This window comes from Cervus elaphus, chromosome 23 (genome assembly GCF_910594005.1).
Source record: "Cervus elaphus chromosome 23, mCerEla1.1, whole genome shotgun sequence".
In the NCBI taxonomy this organism is placed as follows: domain Eukaryota; kingdom Metazoa; phylum Chordata; class Mammalia; order Artiodactyla; family Cervidae; genus Cervus; species Cervus elaphus.
The window spans coordinates 38,553,580-38,579,606 of record NC_057837.1 but is presented as its reverse complement, the minus strand read 5'-3'; the positions used below and the strand labels follow the sequence as shown (position 1 = coordinate 38,579,606).

Genomic DNA, 26,027 nt, shown 5'->3' with positions numbered 1-26,027 from the left:
GGTATTTCGTTCTGGTATTTCCAGAAAGTCAGCGACTGTCGCACGAACGAGCCTGGTTCTCATTTTGAGTTGGGAGGCCACCTTGTAGCGCTTTCCAACCTCTGTGAAGGCAAGTTCTCGGACGCCTACTGTTAGGCTTGAAGAAAGGAGCGCTCTGCGGCCGCCTGTCTCCGGGCCAACCGCAGGGGCGGAGCTAGTTGCTAGGAAGCGGGTTCCTGCCAATCACCTGCCCAGCTCCCGGTGGGCGGGGCGCGGCTCGCAGCGTCTTGGTAACCCGTACCGCCGCAGTGAAGGAGAGGACCAAGGGCGGTGAGCGGTGGGCTGCCTCGGTGGGGGCTGCGGAGGTACCCAGGGGGTCCCGATCGGGTCCTGGTGGCTGGGGGAGGGGGCGGAGGAGAAGGGCATCCTTCATTCAGCCGAGTCGTAGCGGTGTCCTTGGCTGCACCTGAAGGACGGAGACGGGGACCAGACGGGGTTCCGGAACCGGGCGGTGAGGGGCAGTCTGAATGGAGGGATGGCGGGGTGGGGGATGCTGTTGACGCAGTCGGGCCTAGCGGATCGGTCTACGGATGGATCCCCTTCGCTCGGGGCCCACTGGCCTACGCACTGTCAGCCTTTCAAGGACATCGCCTAGTCGCCGCAGGAATTATCCGCAACCCCCGCCCCCCGCCCAGACGTTTTTATTTTGAACTAATTTTTAACCATTTTTTAATTTTAACTGCCTCTCACGTAAATGAAAATGTGAGGATGGGCACGCTCCAGAGCCCTTTTGCAGGGGCTGTCGCGCTATCCATATATGTATCTGCAATTTAAATTCTTAGCCTCCGACCTGGAACTATCCAACCAGGCATTAAATTCACCCCTTAAATTTAGCCATCCCACCTTTGGGGTATAGTCTGTGACAAACCTCAAACCACAGAGACGTTCGGGGCAGCTTTATTTATTATTTATTTATTTATTAAAAAATATTTTTTTTTGCGTCATGTCATGCGTGGCTTGCAGTATCTTGGTACCCCCACCAGAGATTGAACTAGAGCCCCTGCAGTGAAAGCATCAAATCCTAACCACTGCACCGTCAGGGAATTTCCAAGGCAGCATTGTTTAGAATAACAAAAACCCAAAGCTGAAAAGAAAATAATAAATGCCCAATCACAAATTGATAAATAAGATTATGTAAGTATTTGGAAAATTGTAAATAATAGGGGAGCGTACAAGAAGTACTGTATAAAAATTGAGTTTCAATGTAGATTTTAACCGAGTAAAATCTATGCATCCATTATCATTGAAATTTGAACAGACCATCCGAGATGTAAATGGGTTTTAAGATGTGGGATTTTCCCCCTAAATCCTTTATGTATTAATAATTATGGACACTCCCACACCCAAGAAAAAAATCACTAAGACCTCCATACTTGTACTTAATTACTTATAAATACAGTAGATGGAGTGGGAGACTGTTTTAAGGTATGGGTTTTCCCCCCTGAATCCTTGGTGTATTAATAATTATGAACCCTCCCATCCCCAAGAAAAAGATCACTAAGACCTCCATACTTGTACTTAATTACTTATAAATACACTAGATGGAGAGAGAGACTTCTGTATTCCTTCCTCACTGTTTATATTCATGCCAGCTTTCTTCCAGCTGAGGCGTGACCCTCTGTCATTTTCTAAAGTTTCTTTTGCAGCTTTCACAGGCACGAACCAGTTGATGACAACTGCAGGACTTTGAACATGGAGCTTTCCCAAGGGAGCTGGCTCTAAATGAACATTTCATGCTACATACAAAGTTACTTCTGTTCCTCTTGTGTGCTGTCTTGCCTGAAGCCAAGAGAAGTGGTATACTAAAAAGAGGCAGGACAGACTGGTAATGATCTAGGGATTGCTTAGGTTTGGTCATCAGTGATGATCTCTGCTCTGACATGTGCATTTAATGTGCTCACTTAAAAGAATTGTATTCCCCCATCCCATACACTCCTGCTTTTTGCCCCCAAAGTGAGGTAAATACTCAGGTAATCAAAAGCCCACACAAGAGCTCAACAGCAAAAATACAGCAGAGACAATAATTATTTCCATTAAAAATAGTATTTGGGGACTTCCCTGGTGGTCCACTGGTTAAGACTTTGCCTTCCAATGCAGAGGGTGCCGGCTCATTCCCTGGTCAGGGAGCTAAGATCCCGCATGCCTTACAGCCAAAAAACATAAAATAGCAGCAATGTTGTAACAAATTCAATAAAGACTTTTAAAAATGGTCCACATCAAAAAACATTTTTTAATTATATTTATATTACACATGACATTGTAAATCAACTACACTTCAATTTAAAAAAAGACAAAAGAACTGAAATGAGTCTCCCAAAAAAAGAAAAAAGAAAAATGATATTTGTAGATGATAGAGAAACAACATTCTCTTTAGTTTTTACTAGTCTTACTGTATTTGAATGAGATACTTCTCTTCAGTGTCTGTTCACATATAGGTGTACACTGGAATTTATTTTCATCCACTTTTTTTTTAATGTAAGGAGGGAAAATGACAGCTGGTTCAGTGTGTGTCCCTCAAATCATACCCTTGCGGGTGCCTCAGCCCGGAAAAGCCAACCATGAAATTGATAACAATACGCTTTTGGAAATGAAATCAGGTAAGAATCAAATGTACTGAAATTGTTTAAAATAACCCTGCCATGTTCTCTATATTCATCTGGTTGTTGATTTACCCTCTTTGCATCCTTTCTATAATCAGGATCTTGGGATGATGGTAAAACTTTCAAAATTTGAAGCAATGTTGGTTTGTAGAGTGGTATTTATATAGGTTACAACAGCTGGCTCTTGCCAACCTTCCATTTGTGTTGGAAAGCGACGCAGCAAAGCCATGACTTACTTTAGCCTGGTTAGGATGTCCCATTGCTTCCCCAGACTTTCCCAGGATTCTCAGTGTTTTTCTCGAATATCAGTTTGACCTCCTAACACAGGCTTCCCAGTCAGACAGGTTGGAGAGTGAAGAATCCTGGCTTCGAAAATATCTGGTGATCTTCAGTACATTCCTCAGCCTTTCTTAGTCTCAGCCTCTAGACTGTAAGAGAGTGATAATATTATCTATAGTTTAGAGTCATCATGAGGATTAATGACTTGATATGTGATGTGAGGCACACAGGTTCTGGCTCATGGTGATGCCAAAAGACATCATAGCTATTTCTGCTTAAATAAAGCAGTGAATGTGTTTCTTTTTCATGCCAGGAACATACACACACTCATTTACATATGTAATAAACATAAAGAGAAGGAAAAGTTTTATAAATAGAATGTATGAACAATTACTTGTTTAAAACAGATTCTTAATTTGTAGCCACATGGATGGACCTAGAGATGATCATATTAAGTGAAGTAAGTCAGAAAAAGACACATATCACATGATATCACATATATTTTGAATCTATAAAAAATGGTACAAATGGTCTTACTTACAAAACAGAAATAGACTCACAGACATAGAAAACAAACTTATGGTTCCCAAAGAGGATGGGAGGAGATAAATTCAGAGTTTGGGATTAACAGGTACACAGTGCTATATATAAAATAGGTAAACAACAAGAACCTATTATATAACACAGGGAACTATATTCAGTATCCTATAATAGTCTATAGTCTATAATGGAAAAGAATCTGAAAAAGAAAAAACTATATACATATGTATAGCTGAATCACTTTGCGGTACACTTGAAAGTAGTACAACATTATAGAAAAATAGATTTCAATTTTTTTTTAAATAGAAAAATTAGACTTCAATTAAAAAATAGACTCTGAGACTCCAGTTACATATTTGAATAACTAATGTACATACAAACTACATGTACTGATGGTGTGACATATGGTGTACCAGGTATGACACCTAGGCTTCCTAGACTGAGAGGTCCAACTAAGAATATATATATTATACTGTGTCTTCCTTTATCTTAAAAGCTAATACTATTTTAAAAATTCCTGTAACCAAAATTCAAGTCTTAATATATGTGCTCATGACCCTCAGGAGAAGTTGGGTGATGACTGACAAATGATGACAGGGTATCCAATTTCTCTACTATCTGAAATGTCTAATAAATAAAAGATTCTACAATTCGGTGCCAAAAGTAATAATATCCCAATAGGAAAAATGGACAGAGGATGTGAAAAGACATTTTATAGGAAAGGAAATATGTGTGTTTTAAAACATATGGGAATATGCTCCTATTCACCCTTCACTTGCTTGCTGGGCAGAGCTTATTCTCTGCTTTATTTACTCCCTTGCACTTAATCACCACTTAACAAATTCTATGTAGTCGTTTGCTGTTTGTGTGTTTTTTTTTAAATGGAAGCTCTATGAGAGGAGGGACTTCGGTCACTGATGTATCCCCAGCATCTGAAACAGTGTCTGGCATGTAAAAGGCATTTGGTAAATACTTGTTGAATGAGTGAGTGAATCTTACTAAAAATATAAGAAATGTGAGTTAAAGCTATGAGATACTTTTTTTAAAACCTGGGAAAATATAAAAGAAGTATCAGCAAAGTAAAAGAAAAAAAGATCATACACGATATGGTTGAGATGGTGGGTTAACATGCACTTCCATTCCCTGCTGGTAGCAGGGTGAATTGTTTCAATGTCCATGGAGGGAAGTTTGGCAACATTAACCAAAATTACAAACTCGCGTAGCTTTTGACTCAACAAGAGTACTAGTTCTACATATTTTGCAGATAGACTTATAAGAAGAACTCTTTGCAGGGTTATTCATTACAATGTTTGCAATGGCAAAACTGAAAAAGAAAGAAAAGGAAAAGAAGACAGTTTATATGTTCATCTGTACGGATTGTCTGTTGGCCAGTGATTCATCCATAGGAGGAGAATGCAGTGCAGCCCTAAAGAAGAATGGGGTGTTTTTTATTTTTTTTTATTATTTTTTTATTTATTTATTTTTTGAATAGGGTGTTTTTTAATGGAGCAGTATAGGACAATATACAAGATAAAATGTTAAATGAAGAGAAAAAGGGTGTGAAACAGGGCATGATATGCCACCATTTGTATGTACAGAGAGGGGGAGATTAAAAAATATGTACGTATGTGTTTGGATATAAACTACATACATACATTGGAAGGACAGTTGATACTATTGGTTGCTTTTAGGCAACTGATGAGGGCGGGGAGCTTGGAGGGAGAGTTTTCATTGTATATCCTTGTTTGACCTTTTGAATCTTGGATCATCTGAATTTATTACCTTTACAATTTTCCCAAGAAGTGCAGGAATCATTTACCAAGTCCAAATAAAATATAACAAAACCATTTTTTAAGCAATGCTCAAAAATTAAAAATTAGCTTCTGCTTTCAAAATAGACATTGTGGTTTTAAAATTCACCCCTGCTTGGTTTGTATCAGTGCTCTGTCGGAGGGGCAAAATGCTATAGTGGTTCAAGAGCGTGGCCTGTGAGCAACTAAGACCCAGCACAGTCAAATGAATAAATAAATTTTTTTTAAATCCCTCCTATTTTAAAAAGAAATGAGTGTGGTCAACAGATCTGACTTCCCAGAAGTCAGATCAAAATTCTGCTGTCATTTACCAGGTTTCTTAACCTCTCTGGAACTCAGTTCCCTCATCTATAATATGGGTATAAAATAGGACCTATCTCATAAGGTTGTACTGATAAAATTAGTTTATTCACGTAAAGCACAGTGCCTGGCACAAAGAACTCTATTACTGTTAGTTATTGTTATTCATTTTTACAGTATATTTTTTTTTTAAATCTCATTAAATAACTGATCCCTAGGCCTTATTCAGGGACTTGCTACTTTAGTGTTAATTCTAGATATCCTGTTTTGGGTTTTTCAGACACCCCGGATGTCAACATATATTATACCCTGGATGGCAGCAAACCTGAATTCCAAAAGAAAATTGGTTATGGTGAAAACACTACCTTTAAGTATTCGAAGCCTATTACCCTGCCTGATGGAAAAATACAAGTTAAAGCTATCGCAGTCACTAAGTAAGTCAAGAGCATAATGACTGGGATGATTTATATTTATTATGTTTTAACTTTACTCATTTCAATGAGAATCGGTGCTCGATTATAAAGACACTAAAGAAAAGTTATCTTAATTTCAGCATACATCTCTAAACTTTGTGTTTTGTCTTTTATTGAGTTGTACTGTAAAATACACGTATTTACATACATAATTAACATATGAGGAAAAGTTTTATGGATAGAACATATAAACAATTACTTGTTTAAAACAGATTCTTGATTTGCAGCCACATGGATGGACCTAGAAATGATCATATGGGTAAAAGGGTATAGTTCAGTGAAGTGCCGTGTATATTAATACTGTTTTTAGTCTGAAATCCACACTGGGATTTTGGTAAAGTGAAAGAAAGTGAAATTGCTCAGTCGTGTCTGACTCTTTGTTTGCCACCCCATGGACTGTAGCCTGCCAGGCTCCTCCATCTATGGGGTTTTCCAGGCAAGAGTACTGGAGTGAGTTGCCATTTCCTTCTCCAAAGGAAGAGCCTTTTCAGGGTTTGGGACCTTCAAAGAGATTCGTCTGGCTCTGAGGAAAATGCTGCTTTTAGTAGATGGTTCTTTTATTCCCCAGGACATGGCCTATGACCACCGTGGTTCTCCATCTGATTTTGTACTGACTTTATTGCCCTTCAAAGCTACCATCATTTTGATTTGTTAGGCATTAGCTACTTCATTTTTTTCTGTCTTTTCTTTCCTAGTCAACAATTTTTTTCAGTTTCAAGTATAGAAATACCACTTAATTTGGTAAACTTCACCGAGGCTTGTAGAGAAAAAAGATCCTCAAATGCTTTGCAGATTAGTCTGTCTGTGATAGAGGAATCATTTTGTGCCGCAAAACAGGTTTGGCCACATTTCTGGAAGACTAATACCAGGGCTGGCCCAGGTAATTTAAATGAGACTCCAGGCTCCCCCTGCTGGCTAAACTACTGCATGGCCTTTTAAGCTACAAATTCTACAGTGAAGGTACTTGCTTGGCATTAAAAAAAATTTTTTTTAATAATAAAATGAAAACAGAACAACCCCCTGACACATGATTATTCTTTATTAAAAATTGGGATCTGTGGCTTTTCCCACTTGCCAACCCATTTCTACTGAAACAAGTCATCTCAGTTATTAAAAACTAATAAGCTGACTACTCTGGTGCGTCATGCTGCAAGGCAGCCCCCTTTATAAGCTTCAGGTGACAGTAAAATGAAGTCGTGATCAATGACTTTGTAGTTCAAAGGAGTTAATAGAGCCTCTGTCAGAGTCTGAAGCATAAGGACATTGTTTATGTGTCTCACCATCTTGTTCTGTGTCTACTAAGTGTCTGCTCTGAAGCGCTGTTAGTATTTCAGATGTGCTCAGCTTAGGAAAAGTACCCATACAAAAAAATTTTGAAAGTTAGCGCTTGTATCTAATTGTGATAAAATAGTTCTTTATGGAAATCATGCAGCTTTGTTCAAGTCTCTGTCTCTAGGTTTTTCATGCCATTAGTTTCTTAATAAGGAGAAAAAGGCCTTTAGATAAGACTGTTAACAATGAAAGGTCTTTAACATATTAAGAGGAAAACCTGTGGTCATGAAGTTTTGAATGATATAGGAAAATATTTGTGATATAATCAGTGAAAAAAATTAGGATGTAAGGTGACTAGTATTTTGACAGTTGCAAAAATACACAGAGGACTTCCCTGGTGGTCCAGGGGTTAAGAATCCTCCTGCCAATGCAGGGGACACAGGTTTGATCCCTGGTCCAAGAAGAACCTTCAGAGATGCTGCAGAGTAACTAAGCCTGTGCTCCACAACAAGAGAAGCCACTGCAACGAGAAGCACATGCACCACAATGAAGAGTAGCTCCCACTTGTCTCAGCTAGAGAAACCCTGCACGCAGCAACAAAGACCCTGCATAGCCAAAAATGAATAATAATTTTTCAAAATACACAGAGATAGAAAAGGGCAGTGATCCTCAAGTGACTGGGAACCAGACTTCTGCTCAGAGCCAGCCAGGCCATAAACCTGACCGTTCATCAGGATTCAAATGGTCCCTGGATGGAGATGTTTGTGATGTGAGGAAGTTATCTTATTAGGAGAACACTGTATCTTGGATGACAGGCCATGAACCAAAGATGAGCATCCAGATTAGATGGATTCTGAAGTGAATGAGTGAAACAAACAGTTCATCTATACCTGTATCTGTAAATCTGGTTTGTTATTAAAAACAACAAAGCACATGCTTCCCCAGAGGTTAGCCACCCATAAGTCTCTCCAGCCAGTGAACATGCAAGGACCCACTTGTCATGTTGTTTCTTAAATACTGTCACTCATTGATAGGTAGTGGCTGTTTAGACCAGTTGTATATTTCTGAGAATTGTTTTCTCCTTCTAAAAATGTGGCTTAAAACTTCAACATGGCTTAATGGTAAACATTTCTCGGGGCTTCCCTGGTGACTCAGGAAAGAATATGCCTGCAATGCAGCAGGCCTGGGTTCGATCTCTGGGTTGGGAAGATGCCCCGGAGGAGGGCATGGTGACCCGCTCCAGTATTCTTGCCTAGGAATCCCATGGACAGAGGAGCCTGGTGGGCTATAGTTCACGGGGTCGCAAAGAGTCAGAGAAGACTTAAGCAACTGAGCACAGCACAGCAAACATTTCTCAGCTGTTTTGGAACTGATGTCTATTCACTTCTGAATGTTTACTTAAAGAATTTTAAGGGTTTTGGGACACTGAAAGTTTGAAGAATTGTAAGAAATGTAAAGAAATCAACATGTAAGAAATCTGAGAAATTGCAAAAGAAATGGTAATGAAACAGATAAAAACACATCAAAGGCCGATATGAAAATCAATGAGCAAAGCAGGTAAAGGACACTGAAGGCAGACACCAACTTGAGATATAAGAGTATTAAGTTCCTGGGCAGATCAAGCAGAATCCCCTGTGTTCTAGCTGTGAGCTTTCAGTGCAAATTAGTGAGAGTGAGAGTTAAACACACCAGACAAACACACCAAAGTGTGGTCACAAGGATACGGCAGAGGCTGCAGGCTGCTCCCAAAATCTGTGTTGCCTTCTTCAAGAACCATAGAGGCTTCCTTGGTGGCTCGGTGGTAAAGAATCCGCCTACCAGCTCAGGAGACACAGGTTCGATCCCTGGTCCAGGAAGATTCCACATGCTGCGGAGCAACTGAGCCCATGCGTCACAACTCTTGAGCCTGTGCTCTAGAGCCCGGGAGCCACAACTACTGAAGCCCATATGCAACAAGACAAGCCACTGAAATGAGAAGCCCGCTCACTGCAACTAGAGAGTAGCCCCTGCTCGCCACGACCAGAGGAAGCCTGCGAAGCAGCCAAGACCCAGCACAACGAAAACAAAACAAAATTATTTTTAAAAAAAAGTAAAGTTTATTTTTTAAAAAAATAGAGCCGTGGATTTTTAGCGGGGCACACACACGTTTCCTAGAAGAAAGATACTTCCCAGTCCTCCCTGAAGCTAGCAAGACCCCGTCACCTGGTGTGGCCAGTGAATGCACATGGAAGTGACGTGGCAGTTTCTAGATTGTGCCCTGTAGGAGGAGGCAGGCTGTGGTTCCTGCCAGCTGGAATGTGGCTGTGGTGGTCAGCCACGTTGGGTCACGAGGACATATGCCATGTCCTGGATATGATGGGACAACAAGATAGAAAGTCAGCCCTAGGCCCCAGGCACCGTGGCTCCCCTGCACAGCTCTGGGTGGGTTATAGCCCATTGCTACTCTGTTTAAGCCACTGTTGTTTTGATTCTGCATTACAACAATCAAGCCTGTGTCCCAATACACCAGGGACACATCTCAAGCAAATACCTACAGAGAACATATTCAAGGCTAGAGGTGATCAAAACAGGCCAACAGTGTCAAGCATCAGTGAGTGTGTGGAGAAACTGGAACCCTCAAGTGATGCCGGTGGAGATGTAAATGGAACAACCACAGGTCGCAGTTTCTAAAGAATTAAAGTCACTGACCATCTGACCCAGTGGTTCTGCTCCAGTGTATCTGTCCACAGATGTGGCTGGATCAGCCCTTGTTGTTCTTACTACAATTCCAAGAGGCCCTCAGCAGTAATCATCAGGGAACCTGGAAAGAGAAAAAGTTTATTACCTACAAGTTCTGGGAATTATGTGGCACCCAGCGAGGTCACAAGTACAAAGAGACGGGGGTGGGGGGGAGAGAAGAAGGGACAAATCACAGGCCAAGGGTCTGCTTTTATTAGGGTCGAGGGTTGGGGGCCAAGGGTTTCACTGGTGAACTTCAAATGTATGAGCAAGAATTTACAGAGGAAAGAAAAAAATTGCCCAATTGGTCAGTCATGGAAACCAACCACGATCTCTAAAATAAAGGGGCTTCCATGGGGGGGCAGTGGCTGGATCTTCATTTGGTCCTGTGGCTGGTGATGTGTTTACTCAAGAGCACCATCTTTGAAGTGGATGCCTCAGCAAAGCCTAAGTCAGGCCCCTTGTTACAAACAAGAGAAAACCCAACTTCAGGGGCTCATACTATAAAAACGCATACGTGAACACTCATAACAGTATTAAGTATTGTAACCTCCAAACTGGAAAAACCCAAATGACTGTCCACTGGGGAATGGATAAACAAACTGTGGTACATCCGTAAAATGGAATGCTACTCAAGAATAAAGATGAATGAATTGCTGACACATGCACCTACGTGGGTGAACGTCAGAGGAAAAAAAAAGGACAAGTAAAGGCAGCCGGACATGTGAGACTGTATTTGTAGGATTACATTTATCAGCATGGCAACCCACTCCAGTATTCCTGCCTGGAGAATCCCATGGATAGAGAGAGGAGCCTGGAGGGCTACAGTCCATGGGGTCGCAAAGAGTCGGACACGACTGAGCAACTAAGCACAGCACAGCAGAGAAAAGGCAAAACTATGAAGACGGGAAGCAGATCAGTGGTTGCCTGGTGTGGGAGGTGGGAGTGAGGAGTAACTGGAAACAGGTGGTTGTAACACTGGACTGTGGTGGTAGTTGCACAGTTGTATAAATGTATGGAGTATCATCAAATTATATACTTAGAACAGGTGCATTTTATGTCATGTACATTATGCCTCAGTAAAACTGTTCAGAAAAATAAGGAGTATAGATGAGCTGCTGGTGCTGAGGTGAAATCACCTCCAGAATTTACTTCTGGCCACCTCTCTGTTGGTTTCTCATGGGACTTCTATTGCATCACGGAGGAACAAGATTAATTGTGAAATATTATGAATAAATTGAAAACTGGCTAGTATTTGAGGAATAACAGTTAAAATCTCCCAGGGCAGTGTATATTATGCTACCCACAGTTGGGATAAGGAAAATTCCCATGACTTATGTGGAATGAATGATATATAGGTAACCTCATTCTTTGCTTCAGAACAGTTTCAGGCTTAAAGTATGACATCTTTATGGTGAATGTGGTAGATAGTCCTCCAAAAGGCCCCCCAGTGAGCCATGCCTCCCACAGTAGCCCCTCCTTCTGAATCTGGGCTGTCCCTATGACTTACTTTTGACCAAGAAAATGCTCGAGACATGACGCTGAGGCCAGACCACAAGAAGCCTTGCAATATCTGCTGTGGTCTCTTGGAACATAAACGCTGGGAGAAGCCAGCCACCAAGTAGGAAGTCTCTGGCCTCCCTGAGACCTACTACTATGAGGAACCCCAAGTTCACCACCTGGAAAGGGAGATAGACAGAAAGGGAAGGAGAGAGGTGACTGACAAGTCTCCAGCTGTCCCAGGCCAGACTTAGAACCTGAGAGGAGAAACCATTTTGGACATCTGACTGAGTTGTTCTTTTACTTGACTCCGGCCTAAGCTGACTCCTGACTGCAACCACACAAGAGGTGGCAAACCCACCACACCTTTGTGTTTTAAGACATAATGTTTTGTAGTGGCTTGTTACATAGCAAGAGATAACTGAATAAGAATAAGGTTAAGACCATAGAAATGGTAATATTTTGGTCTCTCCAATTTAAAATATTAATATAATAAATTCATCCTAGAGTCATCTTAATTGCCGGACACCTTGTCTTTGAACCTTTGTGTGACACACAGACTTTTCCTGTTTGGAATAATTTTCAGAGACTGCAGAGAGAGTGCCATTGTCACAAAGGTATTTCAGGTGGACTCTATTCCACCAGATCCAGTCTCTCCAGAAGACACTGTGGAAAATGCTCTCAAGGACCCTCCAAAGCAGGCGAGTACTGACACCATGATGCATTTGGATCATCACCACGTCCTTGGTTCCTTTCCTCAGTGGTCACATCTTCCCCTTCATTTACCCCCAGAGTCAGTCTGTCATCCATTTTCAGGTCCTTATCATTGGGGTCACTCTCAACCACTGCACAGTATCTTTGCTGGTTTCCCACCTTTTGGTCAGTCCTCCACCCTGCCTGTTGGAGACTCCTCACCGGCATCTCCATCTAGGCTCCTGTGTCTTCTCCTCTTACCCTACGGAAGAAAGCAGAAACCCTCAGCCTGGCCTCTCAGAGCCAGTTTCTGTCCTCGGTCATCCTTTCCTGCTTTGTGACTCCCTTGTTTACGTTCCAGCTCAAACTCGATTGTGCATCCTGTGTTCTGTCTCTGCTCCCCTAGCTCCCGGGCCTCCTTTCATCAAGTGCTTTGATCATGTGATTACTCTGCTCCTTGTCTGTCTCCCCCATGTACTGTGAGCTCCCAGGCAGCAGAGAGCAATTCTGCCATACTCCATGTCCTGCATGGGGACAGGTAGGAAAGGCTGGAGGTATTTATTGAATAGAAGTATCAGGCTAGTAGGAGCCCTCAGTGGGCGTGGCCTTCAGTTTTGTTGAAAGCTTCATCTCCAGATACAAAGCCTCACCTCTTTAGAGAATGAACTATACCTGTCTAGAAAGGACATTTGAAACTCTAGTCCTTGGGTTCTGGGTATCAGTGGAATGGATCCCAGGGTCAGAGGGTGGGCCAGCCCACGGTGAGGCAATTAAACAGAAAGTCTCAGACTCTCATTGGGGTGATGAGAAGTTTTTGGGGGAGTCCTTCAGTCTAACAATTAACCAGAGGGCAGCAAAGAGGCTGTGGGACCAGAGCGGTGGGTGCAGGCATGATGTGGGGCCCACTTGTGACCAGGGGTCTACACTGGCCGGGGGGCAGCCAGCAGGGGTTGAGTCAGCATGTACCAACAGGTGCTCAGGCTTCAGCCAAGCATGAGGGACTGACTCTGAGGAGAAGAAAGCCAGAGAGAAGCATGTCTGTATTTCAGGGCCGTGTGTGGGAGGATAGTGGACAGAAGTTCTGTCTGGGTCTGACCCCACCCTGTCTTTGCCCCCAGAGTCTGGTGGTCCCTCTGTTGTCACTCTGTCTCCCAAGAGTGTGACATCCTACCTGTGTGTGCTGTCACCTGCCTCCAGTCTTGGCCGCTTGACATGGAAGGGGCGTCCCAAGCAGGCGTGCTGCCAAGCAAGCAGCCCAGAGTCAAAGCTGTGTGTGTGTCCAGAGACAGTGAGACAAGGGTCCCTTGGTGAAAACGACTCTGAACCCTTTCTAGTAAAGAAGTGCAGGCTGTGTCACCATCTCTACCATGGAACTTTTAATTTTCATATCTAAACAGGCAGAGTCAGGTGATTGATACATAGTCTCTTCCCTCGTAGGAACTGAAAAATGGATTTGTTGAATCAAAAGGAAGGAAGAAATATAAGAATCCTGAAAGTAAACTGGGTTGGAATGTTAACCTCGGAAAGTTTCCAGGTATGAAGTGACAGGACGAAGATATGAGTTAATATTCTAAACCACCAAACAGGTTCAGGGCTTGTGTTCTTGTCTTTCGAGGGGTTGACTAAGAAACACCGGGACAGTACAGTAAGATCTCATTTGACTTTTAACACTGTCCTGGCTACAGGAGGGAGAGTCAAGCTGTCCGGCAGAGTCAGATTTATCAATTCATTGCAACACGGGAGACCGCAAGGTAGAGGAACCATGGCAATCTCATCAACTAAAGTACAGACCACAGCTGCTGGGGGAAGGTGGGGTTTGGATGAAACTTAAATGAAAGAAGAGTTCTGATAGGCAGGAGAAGCAGAGATCAGTGGGAAATGGTCGCCGTGAGATACAGGCCCGAGAAGGGGATGAGGGTTCTGTTTCCTTGGAAACAACAAAGATATTATGTGGAAGGTGGTGCCCAGAGACCTTTCTCTGAAGCTCTGCACCAGGGTTGGACATTGAGGCTGCTTCTCTGTGGTTGGATGGCATCACCAACTCAATAGACACGAGTCTGAGCAAACTCTGGGAGACAGTGAAGGACAGGGCAGCCTGGCGTGCTGCCATCCGTGGGATCACAAAGAGTCAGGCATGGCTGACTGAGCGACTGAACAACTCTATGTCACAGTGACCTGGGTCTTCCAGGCAAGAGTTGGATGTTTCATTCTTACCGATATGATTTCAAATAGCAAAGTTTTCTGATAATCTGATTTTAGAGAGCAGGGTTTCTTGGTCAGTAAGAAGCAGTGGTCACTCAAAGTGGGATCTGTTAGGATGTGTGACAGCTGCAGTGTGTCCTTGGGACACATAATATTTCCTGCTGACCTTGCAACTGGATTTATCCATTCTCCCAGCCTGGTGCAGAATGCTGGGGATTGTGGCAGGGCAGATTTTCATGTTCTCAGTCTGGGCCCACTTTTTTCCTTATTGCTATGAATTCAACTGAGTGGGAGCTTCTCTGAATAGTTACTACATTAGAGACAGAATGTGACAACAGTGGCCCCTTATTAAAAGGTTTCTAACTGTGAAGACACATTTGCATGAATGCACATATGATTTCAGATATTCACAGAATGATAATTTTTATGTAATTGTAGACTTGGGTGAAAGAAGTGACCCTAAAACATTGAAAGACCTTCGCTTCTCAGAGAGTCCGCGGGAAGCCCCTACTTTCCGTGATGAACTGGGCTCTAGACCAGCCCCCCAGCAGCCCCAGGTAACTGCTAAAGAAACTCTTTGGGTGCTAAAGATCTACTGTGTTTTTAATGCTTCCTGTAACATACTTTAAGAAAACGTCCCTGCCTTTTCACCCCGGGTCAGGCACTGTCCCAGAGCCGAGATTCCTAGTTGAACAAAAAAGGCCCCTGTACTCATCGTGCTCACATTTTATTGGGGATGGGGGCAGACAGATATAAACATGTGAATAATGGGAAAAATAATTAAGAATAGTGATTTGTCATGAAAAAGATAGACCTGGGTAATGGGATAGAGCCATGGTTTTCCAAGTGTGGTCCCCAGACTAGTAGCATCAGCATCACCTGGGAGCTCGTCAGAAATGCAGATCCCCCCCCACCACCACCCCAGCCCAGACCTGCAGCCTCAGGGCCTCTGGGGTGAACCCCATCATCTGTTCTAATTGGCCTTTCTTCTGATAAACACCCAAACTTGAGAACCCCTGGGATAGAGAATGACCAGGTAGGAAGAACAGTGTCCTAATTCAGGGGGATAAGAGAAGGCCCCCTTGAAAAGGTGACATTTTAATTGAACCTTCAAGATGAACAGAAACCAGCCCTGCAAAGATCTTGGTTGAGTAACTTCAATTTCAGCAAAGTGAGGATCACCAGAAGGCTGGTGTGGCTGGAGCATGGTGGGAAAAATGATGGCTGCTGGATATCGTGGGACAAAGCACTGAGATGAGCTCTATGTAATTTACCGTATCAGAGCTTTTACCATGATTTTATATATGTTCTTCATTTTAGTTCCCTGGGTTTGCACATATAACTGGCCAGAATTTCGCCATGATTTTATATATGTTCTTCATTTCAATTCCCTGGGTTTGCACATATAACTGGCCAGAATTTCGCCATGATTTTATATATGTTCTTCATTTCAGTTCCCTGGGTTTGCACACATAACTGGCCAAAAGAGCTTGACAAGCACAGAGATCATGAGGATTCACAGGGAGACGGACTTTCTCAAGTATGTATTACTTTCTCTCTACTGTCTAAGTACTGCTAAGACACAACACGGTCAAAAATAATTTGAGGATGGGGCATAGCAATGGTATTTGCCCCAACTGTTTTTTTTTTCAATTTTTACAAAATTTAAAGGCACAAATGACATACAGTAAATGGCACTTAAAGAGTACAATTGATATATACATATAATCTCAAGACTATCACCCCGATCAAGAAAATGAACAAATCCACCACCTCCAAGAGTTTCCTACTTTGCACCCTTTTAAAATCCTCCCCTGTGACCTGCCCCATTCCCAGGCACCTGTTGGTCTGCTTGTTGTCACTGTGGCTTAGCTTGCATTTGATCCTGTATATATATATGGAACAATTCAGTATTTGCTCCTTGGCCAGGCTTCTTTCACTCCACTTGATGACTTGGAGGCTCACCCATGTTGTATGCATGCATTGGACGTTTCTTTTTAACATTGAGTAGTGTATGGATACATCACAGTTTGTTTATCCTGTTTCCTATTGGATGTACATCCAGATTGTTTTTAGGTTTTGGCTGTCACAGATAAAGCTGCTATGAACATTTGTATACATGTCATCCTGTGCATATATACTTTAATTCCCCTTAGCTAACTAACTAGGAATGGGGTGGCTGGCTCATATGGTAGGCATATGTTTAACTTTTTAAGAAAACTGTCCATATGTTTTCCTAAGAGGCTGTACCATTTTACACTCCCACCAGTGGTATATGATGGATGGGAGTTCCAGTTTCCCTACATCTTCACCAACACTGTTATTTTTATTTTTGGCCAGTCTGGTGAGGTGGTGGTAGTGGTCTTAATCTGCATTTCCCTTGGGGTTGGTAGAGTGGGTGACCTGGATAAAGGTGGTCAAAAGATACAAACTTTCACTCGTAAAATGAATAAGTCCTGGGGATGTAAGTGGTGAAGATAGTTAATGACGTTATACTGCATACTGAAAGTTGCTAAGAGAGTAAATGTAAGAAGTTCTCAGCATGAGGAAAAAAATTCTGTAACTGTGTGGTGACTGACGCTAACTCTGTGGTGATCATTTTGCAGTGTCCACAGTTATTGATGGTTATGTTGTACACTTGAAACTAATACAATGCTGCAGTGTCTTCTCTGTCTTTATTGTTTTTGTCTGTGGGTTTATCAATTACTGAGGAAATTATACTGAAATCTATAATTATGAGTTTGTCTACTTGTCCTTGTATTGCTATCAGTTCTTTGCTTCATGTACTTTGAAGCTCTGTTGTTCAATATATAAACCTTTTGGATTCCTATGTTCTATTGCTGAATTGACCCCTTTATCCTTACAAAATAAGCTTTTTTTAAAAAATTAATTTTTATTGGAGTATGGTTGATTTACAGCATGTGTTACTTTCAGGTGTACAACAAGGGGAATCAGCTATACACATACATGTATCCACGCTTTTTAAGATTCTGTTCCCATGTAGGTCATTACAGAGTATTGAGTAGAGTTCCCTGTGCTGTCCAATAGGTTCTTATTAGTTATCTATTTTAAATATAGTAGTGCATATGTATCAATCTCAATGTCCCAGTTTATCCCTCCTCCTGTGAAATAACCTTTTATTAACCCTGGTAATAGTCTTTGCTTAGAAATCGTATTTGTCTGGTATTAATATCGGCGTTACTGCTTTCTTTTGATTAGTATTTGCATGGTGCATCTTTTTTTCATCCTTTTCTTTTTAACCTATTTGTGTTTCTCTAGTTAAAGAAGGTTTCTATTAAACAGCATGTAGTTAGGTCTTGCTTTTAGAAAACAGAACAATCTCTGCATGTGGTGCTGAGCGTATTTATATTTATTCTGATTATTGATATGTTTGAATTTCAGTCAGCTGTCATGCTATTTGTTTTCTGTTTGTCTTACCTATTCTTTGTTGCCCCCCCTTTTTTGGCTTGCTTTTGGATTAATTGGGTATGTTTTATGATTTCATTTTATTTTGTATCCTTTGTTGGCTTATTAGTTATAAGTTTTCTTTTAGTGGTTGCCTTAGGGTTTATACTACATATTTTAAACTTATCACAGTCTGTCTTCAAGTGATGTTAGACCACTTCATATATAGTCTAAGAACTTCCAGTAACTGGATAACAACAGCCTTTGTGCTATCATGGTCATTTATTTTACTCCTACAAATATTATGAACCTCATAATACATTATTACTTTTATTTGATATCAATTTTTTATAGTCCTTTATACTTCTAGTGTGGTAAAAATACAGTAAAATTTACCATTTTAACAATTTCTTAGTGTACAATTCAGTGGCATTAAGTACATTCACCGTGTTGGGCCACCATCAGTACCATCCCATTTCTAGAACTTATTCATCATCCCAAACGGAACCCGGTTTGCCCAACATCATTGCTGAAAAGACCATCCTTTCCCCAAGTGAACACGACTACAAAGCCTGGTGACTGTTGAGAGGCCCTGCTAGAGACTGGTGCAGGCAACCGAACAACCCAGTGCCCAGTATGCAGATATCATAGATGCTGCTTGGTTCAGCTAGGTCACAGGATCGGGGCCCCGACCTGCCTGGAAATGCTTGGCAGCAACAGGGTGACTGACAAGGGAGCCAGTTCCAGGAATCCTTTCACAACCAGGTAGGTGGATGAGGGCTGAAGGACGACGCAGCCGCCTCGAAGTGGGCAGACGGTGTTGGGGCAGAACCTCAGACTCCATGCAGGTGATTGAAGATGTAGGCAGGGCTTACTGACAGGAACTCTCCAGAGCCAGGCAAGAGTCAGAAAAGTGCACTGTGGACATTACTGGAATTCGCAGGGCTCACCCTCACACACATCAAAGCCCAGGTGCCAGAAGGAGCCAGGGCCCCACTCAGAACTGGGGTCGAGGCTGCTGATAAAACTGCTGCTGTGCCTGGAAGCAAGAGGCGCCTGGCTTGTAGGTGAAGGGCACCATGGTCCCAGCCATGTGGGACTTTGTGATAAAAATGCTTAGAGAAGCACCTCCCGTCTTAAACTTGTCCCACTGCCTTTGAGAGCCTTCTGCTTCCTGCTTTATTTTTTAAGAATGTTCAAATGCTTGTCGATGTCATGCGCTGCTCAGCACAGGGCCGCTCAGGGACCTCTTGTGTTGTAGGTGCGCCCGCTGCCTGGTGGCCCGCCCGTCGGACCCCTTTGCTCGCTACTGTCTGGAATGTGGCTCCTCTGTGCCCCCCATCTTCGGCTGCCGTCTGCCGCCCCCAGAAGGAGCTCAGGTGAGTAGCAGAATCCTTGAAGCTTCTTCCATTGGTCCATCTGGTCTGTATTTGCAGCGGGAGCGTAGTACCTGGCACACGGGAACCACAAATAGTTGTTGAAAAAATTACTGGCAAATGAATCTTGTTCTATCCAGACTCCTATTTAGGAATCAGAAACACGTTTGCAGTGCCATTCCTTTTGTGTGGCCTCGAAGAAGCATAGGCTCAGAAAAAGACTAACATCTTTTGATTTCAGTGGTTCACATATGGATAAATACATGTTTCCTACTCATATGATATTTCTGTCCACAACCTGGGAACAATCTGGAAATATATTCTACAAATAAATGACCACAAGTACTAATTACAGGTCTGTATATCTGTAAAATACACCATTCTGTCCAAAGAAGCTGTTTGTATTGGCTATAGATCGATCAGTATGTCTACATTTAAAAGTTTTAGCTGACCATAGATAATAACTGATACTATCCTACCACTACGTGTGTAGTTAGAGAATTCCCTGGAAGTCCAGTGGTTGGAACAGGGTACTTTTACCTCCAGGCCCAGATTTGATGCCTGGTTGGGAAACTAAGATCCTGCAAGCTGCACAGCTCAGCCAAAAAAAAAAAAAGGTTTGTAGTTAGTTAGAAAACATACTTGACTTACTAAAAATCAAAACCTTTACCTAATTGTGTTCATCTCTTATGCACTTGCTACTTTGGGGTTCTTTTGGATTCAGGTTTACAAAATGATGCAGAAGGATCTGGGAAGTTTACTGAAAAATGACCATTTTAAAAAAATTGTCAAAAAAAAATAGTCACAGGGTGGGAGGTGGGAAGGAGGTTCAAGACGGAGGGGGCATAAGTGTACCTATGACCAATTCATGTTGATGTATGGCAGAAACCAATACCATATTGTAAAGCCATTATCCTACAGTTAAAAATGAATTTAAGCATTTGGTAGAATTCACCAAAAATAAATTTAGAAGATAGTCACTAGAAAAAGTCGTTATTCAATGAATTCAAAGTCCAGAGTTTTAGAATTGAGTTATGCCTTTAAGCAAGAGGCTAGGTACTAAAGGGAGATGCTGTGGAAGTTAATTTACTCTACTCCCATGATAAATTTTGAACTCCTTGAAGAAGGTGGTATAGCAAATAAAACAGGAACAGGTCTCATTGGTTTGAATTTTCCCTGCTTATATATTTGTTGGTGCAATGTCAAAGTTGTTTTTTTACTGGTCTGAAAACAAATTTTTCAGAACTTTCTTTGTTGTTACAGGGAGAAAAGGTTATCAGGGATTATAAATATTCAAAATGATGAGCTTCAGAACATCTATACTGCCTGTAAATGATATTTATTAACATGCCCTAATGTATAAACAGCTTTGTAATCTGAACAATTGAGTTCTTACCGTGTCCTGCTCTCAGCTGGGCTTCAGGGACTTAAAGGGGTGGATCCTGATCCTAGAGTCCCTGACCTAAGACACTCAGGGTCTCGTTAGAGACGTGCAGAGGGGTTCGTCTCAGCTCCAGAGCCACTCTGCATCGTCCTGCTGAAAGCACACACAGAATTGAGTTGCATTTGTTGGTGAGTTACAGCATCAGCTGAATTCACCTTATCACCACATTTCTTTGTCAAAGTTGGGGATTGCAGTGGGACAGAAAGGATCCTGAGACTTGGAATGGTGGTGCTGGCTTGGACCCAGATTGAAATGCATGACCTTGATTCCCTGAATTCCTCTGAGCTTCATGCTGGTGGACAGGCTGGCCCTCCTGTGTGAGGAGGCTGGCCTTCCTCTCCTTGAAGTATATAATACCTTACCTGGGGCAGCGGCCTTGAAGGGGGACTCTTCTCAGGATTTACCACCACCTTTTAAATTCCCATGTTTCCTGTGTTGAATTTTTTTTTTTCTTTTTTGCTATTTTAAAAAGTTGAGTTTTTTTAAGTTATTTTCTAATAGAGCTCTAGGGAATACAGCAGACTCTTTAACTTCTCACAGTCTATTTCAGAATAGTTTAACTTAAATCTAGCAATACACAGAAATTTCCCTCCTTCTAGAACTCCCTGTTAAGTCCCTGATTACTTGCTGGTTCATCAGTCACTCAAAACAGGACCACGATCTCAGGTTGGTACAGCCACAGTCCTCCCTGTTGGCTGGCCACTGAGCACGTCATCTTGACCGAGCTCCAGATCCTGTGAGCCCTGGCCGCCAGCAGCCACAAAGCTGCTGGTGTTCACAGCCCACCCTGCTCTGATGGAGCTGGAGGAGGACAGGGAGCAGCCCAGGCCTGACCCAGCAGACGTGTGGGGTCCTCACCCAAGGTTCATTGCTTTTCGGTTCTTCCTCTATCTTTGGTTGGCTTTCAGAATCTGAAATGGTTACTTTTTTTTTTTTAACAGTTTTATCCAACTTTATAATTGCCTTTTAATGTATTATAGAAAAGATTTGTCAATTTCCTTATTCCACTGTAAGCTATTTTTTTCTTTATTTTTCTTTTCTTTACACCTCTCTTTCTACAATAGATGTCTTTTTACCTTAATAAGAAATAAGAGTAAAAGTGACAATTATTTAAAAGAAATTTTTTACAAAAGTAAATTAAACCTAAGATCAATTTGTGCTTCACATTTTGCATCTGAAGACCAACCCGGCCTCCTTCTTCTTGCAGATGGGCCTGTGCACAGAGTGTGATAACGTGGTGCCCCTGAACACGCCCATCTGTGTGGTCTGTGAGGCTCCCCTGGCACCACAGCTGCAGCCACAGGCCAGCTTCCGCCTGAAGGTAATGACACGTGCATCTGTGACAGTGTGAGTGAAATCCATAGAAATCAGTGCTTGAGCAGTTAAACGTCTCTCTTCAGCTGATGGCGTTGGCTAACAGTTGATGAGCTAATACCCTTGAACAAAACCCCCCTCTCATTTTTGGAAAGGCATCCACCCAAGAGTTGAACTTGCCAACAGGATCTAAACATCAGGAAAGATCCATAGACATGTGTTCCCACAGACATGGGTTTGGAAGACAAATTGCACTGCAGCTCACACAGTTTTTTACTCTGTATATTTTTAAACTGAACATTGTCATTCATGTTGACGTGTCATCTTGTCCTTAAAGTCACTTGGTGTTTGTGCTTGTTTGTTTGATTATGGGTCTCTATCACCTAGAAAAGGAGGAATACAATTTGTCACAAGGGTGAAAAAGTGAAGTATCATCTCGAACTTCAAAAAAACCTTGTTAGACAAATGGCATCATGCCAGGAACATTTTGGGGGTAGAATCACTGAACCTACAACCATATCTTTTCTCCATTTTTGAATTTACAGTCCCACTGACCTCCTTTTTACTTGACCTCAAGTAAAGTTCACTAGAGGATAAAATAGGTTTAATATAGATAACTTTGGGGATAAAAGAACAAAAATTTTTAGCAATAAGGGAAGTGCGTGAACTTAATGTACAGTGAGAATTGCAACACCTCAGGGACTTCCCGGTGGTCCAGCTGTTAAGACTCTGAGCTTCCACTGCAGGGGGCACAGGTTCAATCCCTGGTCGGGGAACTAAGACACCACTTGCCATGGGGCATGGCAGCAGTACCTAGGCTATGTTAACCATCTTTTCTGTTTTCTTGTTTGTGTGTGTGTGTGTGTGTGTGTGTGTGTGTGTTACAACTTATCTCCAGCTTCCTGACTCGGAAGTTTGAACTTACCACTCATTTTCTAAGGCGATCTTTTCACTTCTCCAATTCTAAGTGAGAAACTACAGAGCAAATCCAAATTCATGTAGAACTAGATTACTTGTAAACATACAATCTTTTGCTTGTCTTGGGTCTTCCTGTGTATTGTTGAAGCCAGAGATGGACAGCCTACCCAGTAGTACAGTTTCAACACTGAAAAAAACAAAACAACTCACACGGAAGCAACGTGAAAAAGTCAGTTTGCCTTCCTAAGGCCAGATACTCTTTTTCAGGTTTTTTTGTTTTTCATTTCGGAGTTTGTTTCTTTTAAAATTATGTTCATTTGTCAGGCACTATTTCTGTTGTAACAATTTCTAAATCAATCCAGTTTCAGGGTCTGGTGTTAGTATAGGGTCTCTAGCTGGCTGATGGACTGGAAAGACTGCTTGATGATTTTTTTGCACAGCTGTTTTCTCATAGCAACACTTTTTTCTTTTTGTGTGTGTGTTGGGGGGGAAGTACTTTGATTTATTGGACTTAAAGTACTGAATAAGAGAAAGGGATTTTAAAAAAAAGCATGATTAAGTAGATATGAAACTTCTCAATCCTGGCTTTCAAAGTGTCATGCCTCAAAATATAACCTAAAACCAACTTTTTACAAAAATGGAAAACTGAATCCTCGATTAATACTATAGTTTCACTAACCCTGATGGCTCAGTTGGCAAAGAATCTGCCTGCAATGCAGGTGACCCCGGTTTGATTCCTGGTCAGAAAGATCAGCTGGAGAAGGGGAAGGCTGCCCACTCCAGTGTTCTGGCCTGGAGAATTCCACAGACTGTATAGTCCATGGGGTCGTAAGGAGCCGGACACGACTGAGCAAATTTCACTTCACTTCTTCACTAAAATCCAGTCCTCAACAGATTTCGGTAGACTGCTTTTCTTTGGAGAGAAAAGAATGCTTTAAAACGCAAGAGGTCTTAAATTTAAGCTTTCAGAAACAGAAACACAGGAGAGAACAAACGTGATCGACACCAAGGGGGAAAAGGGGGTGGGATGAGTTGGGAGATTGGGATAGACACACACGTGCGACTCTGTATAAAGAACCTCCCGCACTGCAAAGGGGCCTCTACTCAGCGCTCAGCGGTGACCTAAATGGGAAGGAAATCAAAAAATAAAGGAGAAATATGTAAAAAAAAAAAAAAAAAAATATAACCTAAAACTTGAATCAACCTACAGATGCCACCTTAAATTAACACAGCATATGGCTTCCTTTTTTGCATGGGGTGTGTGTGTGTGTGTATGTATTCAAACTTGTGTTCCATGTAAGTTAATTCAAAAGATAAGCTTTAGATGTTGAAATCACCAGGATATCTGACTGCTTCACATTGGTAGGTGCCTCTCATATTATTCCACGTTATTAACACCCTTTTTGTCCTGGCATTACTGCGTTACTCAGATGAATGGGAGGAAGAGTGAACGTGTTTCTCTGAAGAGATTAGAGAAGCACCGTGGAAACACACAGGTCTCTTTCCCTGTTTTCAAGGAGAGAGTGATCTGCCGCGACTGTGGCACCGGGAATCCGGCTCAGCTGCGATACTGCGTCTCCTGCGAGGGGACCCTGCCGTCCTCGCCGCAAGAGGTGGGTTGACCGCACGCACCCGTCCTGTATCTGGGTGGTCGATAAACGTTCATTGTTGATGATGAGAAATACGGTCTGCAGAGATGGGGGAGGAAGTTTGCTGGGGAGGAGAGGGGAGAGACCGCAACAAGTGACTCATGGTACACTGAAAGCAGCATTTCTGTGTGTGGAGAGAACACTGCACGCTCACCAACACACAACTGTCTTCAGAGTCTTCAGGAGGATTCCATCAAGTCGGCAGTTTCTTAGAATTTCATTTAGTGACTTTGTGTGGAAGCTGGCGCAGCCAGTGGGGCCCCAATGGCCAGGAGTCGTTCATGTGTCACTCACAGGCAGGCATGTCTGTTTTGGTTTTTGTTTAAAATTAATTTCTTTAAGAAAAATTTTAAGCTTTATTTCAGTAAAACACTTCAGATTCCCTTAGATTGTAGCCTATAAGTAAGCAAAATGTATATGTACTGGTTTTGTACTACGTTGCCAAGTTCCAAATTTCTTGTCCTAGGAAAGCAAGCTGAAAAGCAAAAGTGCTGGCAGTGACTGTGTTATTTTAAGCAAAAATAAGTGCATTTTCAGCACTTCAATGAAGTGAGGCTTTAATCCAAAAAAGGTTCAGTTCCACTGTATGCCTGCTCTTTTTTGAAGTTTAGCAAGTGGTGGGCACCGTTGCTTGGGTTTCCCACCAGCCTATCTTGAGTGAAATGAAGGAATTGAAGTGCAATTCAAGTCCAGTGATTAGGTTCTATGTAGATGATCTGTTTCATGTGTATGAAATGATGACTTCCAGGTGACCCTCCCTGGCCTAATAATTCCACAAAGAAGTCAGCATTTTCCAGCCAATTTAGAAGAAAATTCCTTGCTTCCTTGGGGCCACTGCAAAAATACAGCTCTCTGACTGTTTCGGGGGGTTGTTCTCATCTTATTGATTTTCCGCAAAGGAATGTGTGTGTGCTCTTTGTTCTAACTTATTCATTGGTGAGGCTATCATAGTTTTACTTGAGCAGAAATACCTTACTTCCAGGGTTTGCAGCGGTTCAGGGCTCCCTTCCCTTCTGGATTCGGGAGGACACTGCGTAGACCTGCCCATGTGGGTCCATGTCCGCCTGTCCACAAGTGAGCAGAGGAGGCTTGCCTGGTGGTTGATGTGGGGCCATTGTGGGTGCTTTAAAACAGCTTCTCTGTGCCTCAGCCACCCCAGGCCAGGTGCCTCCTCCTCCACACCCAGGCAGAAATCACTTCTTGGGACGTGGGTCAAAGCACCTGCTTAGCTGGGCTTCCTTGGTGGCTCAGTGGTAAAGAATCTGCCTGTCAAGCAGGAGATGTGGGTTTGACCCCTGGGTCAGGAAGATCCCCTGGAGAAGGAAATGACGACCCACTCCAGTATTCTTGCCTGGGAAGTCCCATAGACAGAGGAGCCTGGGAGGCTACAGTCTATAGGGTCACAAAAGAGTCAGCACGACTTAGCAATTCAACACCTACAACCTGCTTACTTAAGAATCTGGAGACAGAGACCATTAGTTCTCTCAAACTGAG

At 42.4% G+C, this 26,027-nt stretch overlaps 1 protein-coding gene across 8 annotated transcripts in view; it reads left to right on the top strand.

Moving 5' to 3' along the window:
- Positions 1-172: 172 nt before the first annotated feature.
- Positions 173-26,027, top strand: part of DZANK1 (double zinc ribbon and ankyrin repeat domains 1) — a 50,227-nt gene continuing 24,372 nt past the window's right edge. For 5 of the 8 annotated variants that reach the window (XM_043883499.1, XM_043883497.1, XM_043883495.1 and 2 more), the window contains exons 1-10: positions 287-344; positions 2,520-2,636; positions 5,850-6,003; positions 12,119-12,233; positions 13,663-13,759; positions 14,866-14,984; positions 15,882-15,967; positions 19,094-19,211; positions 21,860-21,973; positions 24,402-24,497. In XM_043883499.1, coding sequence (XP_043739434.1) covers positions 2,528-2,636; positions 5,850-6,003; positions 12,119-12,233; positions 13,663-13,759; positions 14,866-14,984; positions 15,882-15,967; positions 19,094-19,211; positions 21,860-21,973; positions 24,402-24,497 — 1,008 coding nt within the window. In that variant the 5' untranslated portion in view covers positions 287-344; positions 2,520-2,527. Of the gene's footprint in view, positions 345-1,845; positions 1,865-2,519; positions 2,637-5,849; positions 6,004-12,118; positions 12,234-13,662; positions 13,760-14,865; positions 14,985-15,881; positions 15,968-19,093; positions 19,212-21,859; positions 21,974-24,401; positions 24,498-26,027 lie in introns of those variants that run through there. The other 3 variants (XM_043883491.1, XM_043883492.1, XM_043883493.1) reach the window with 3 other exon arrangements.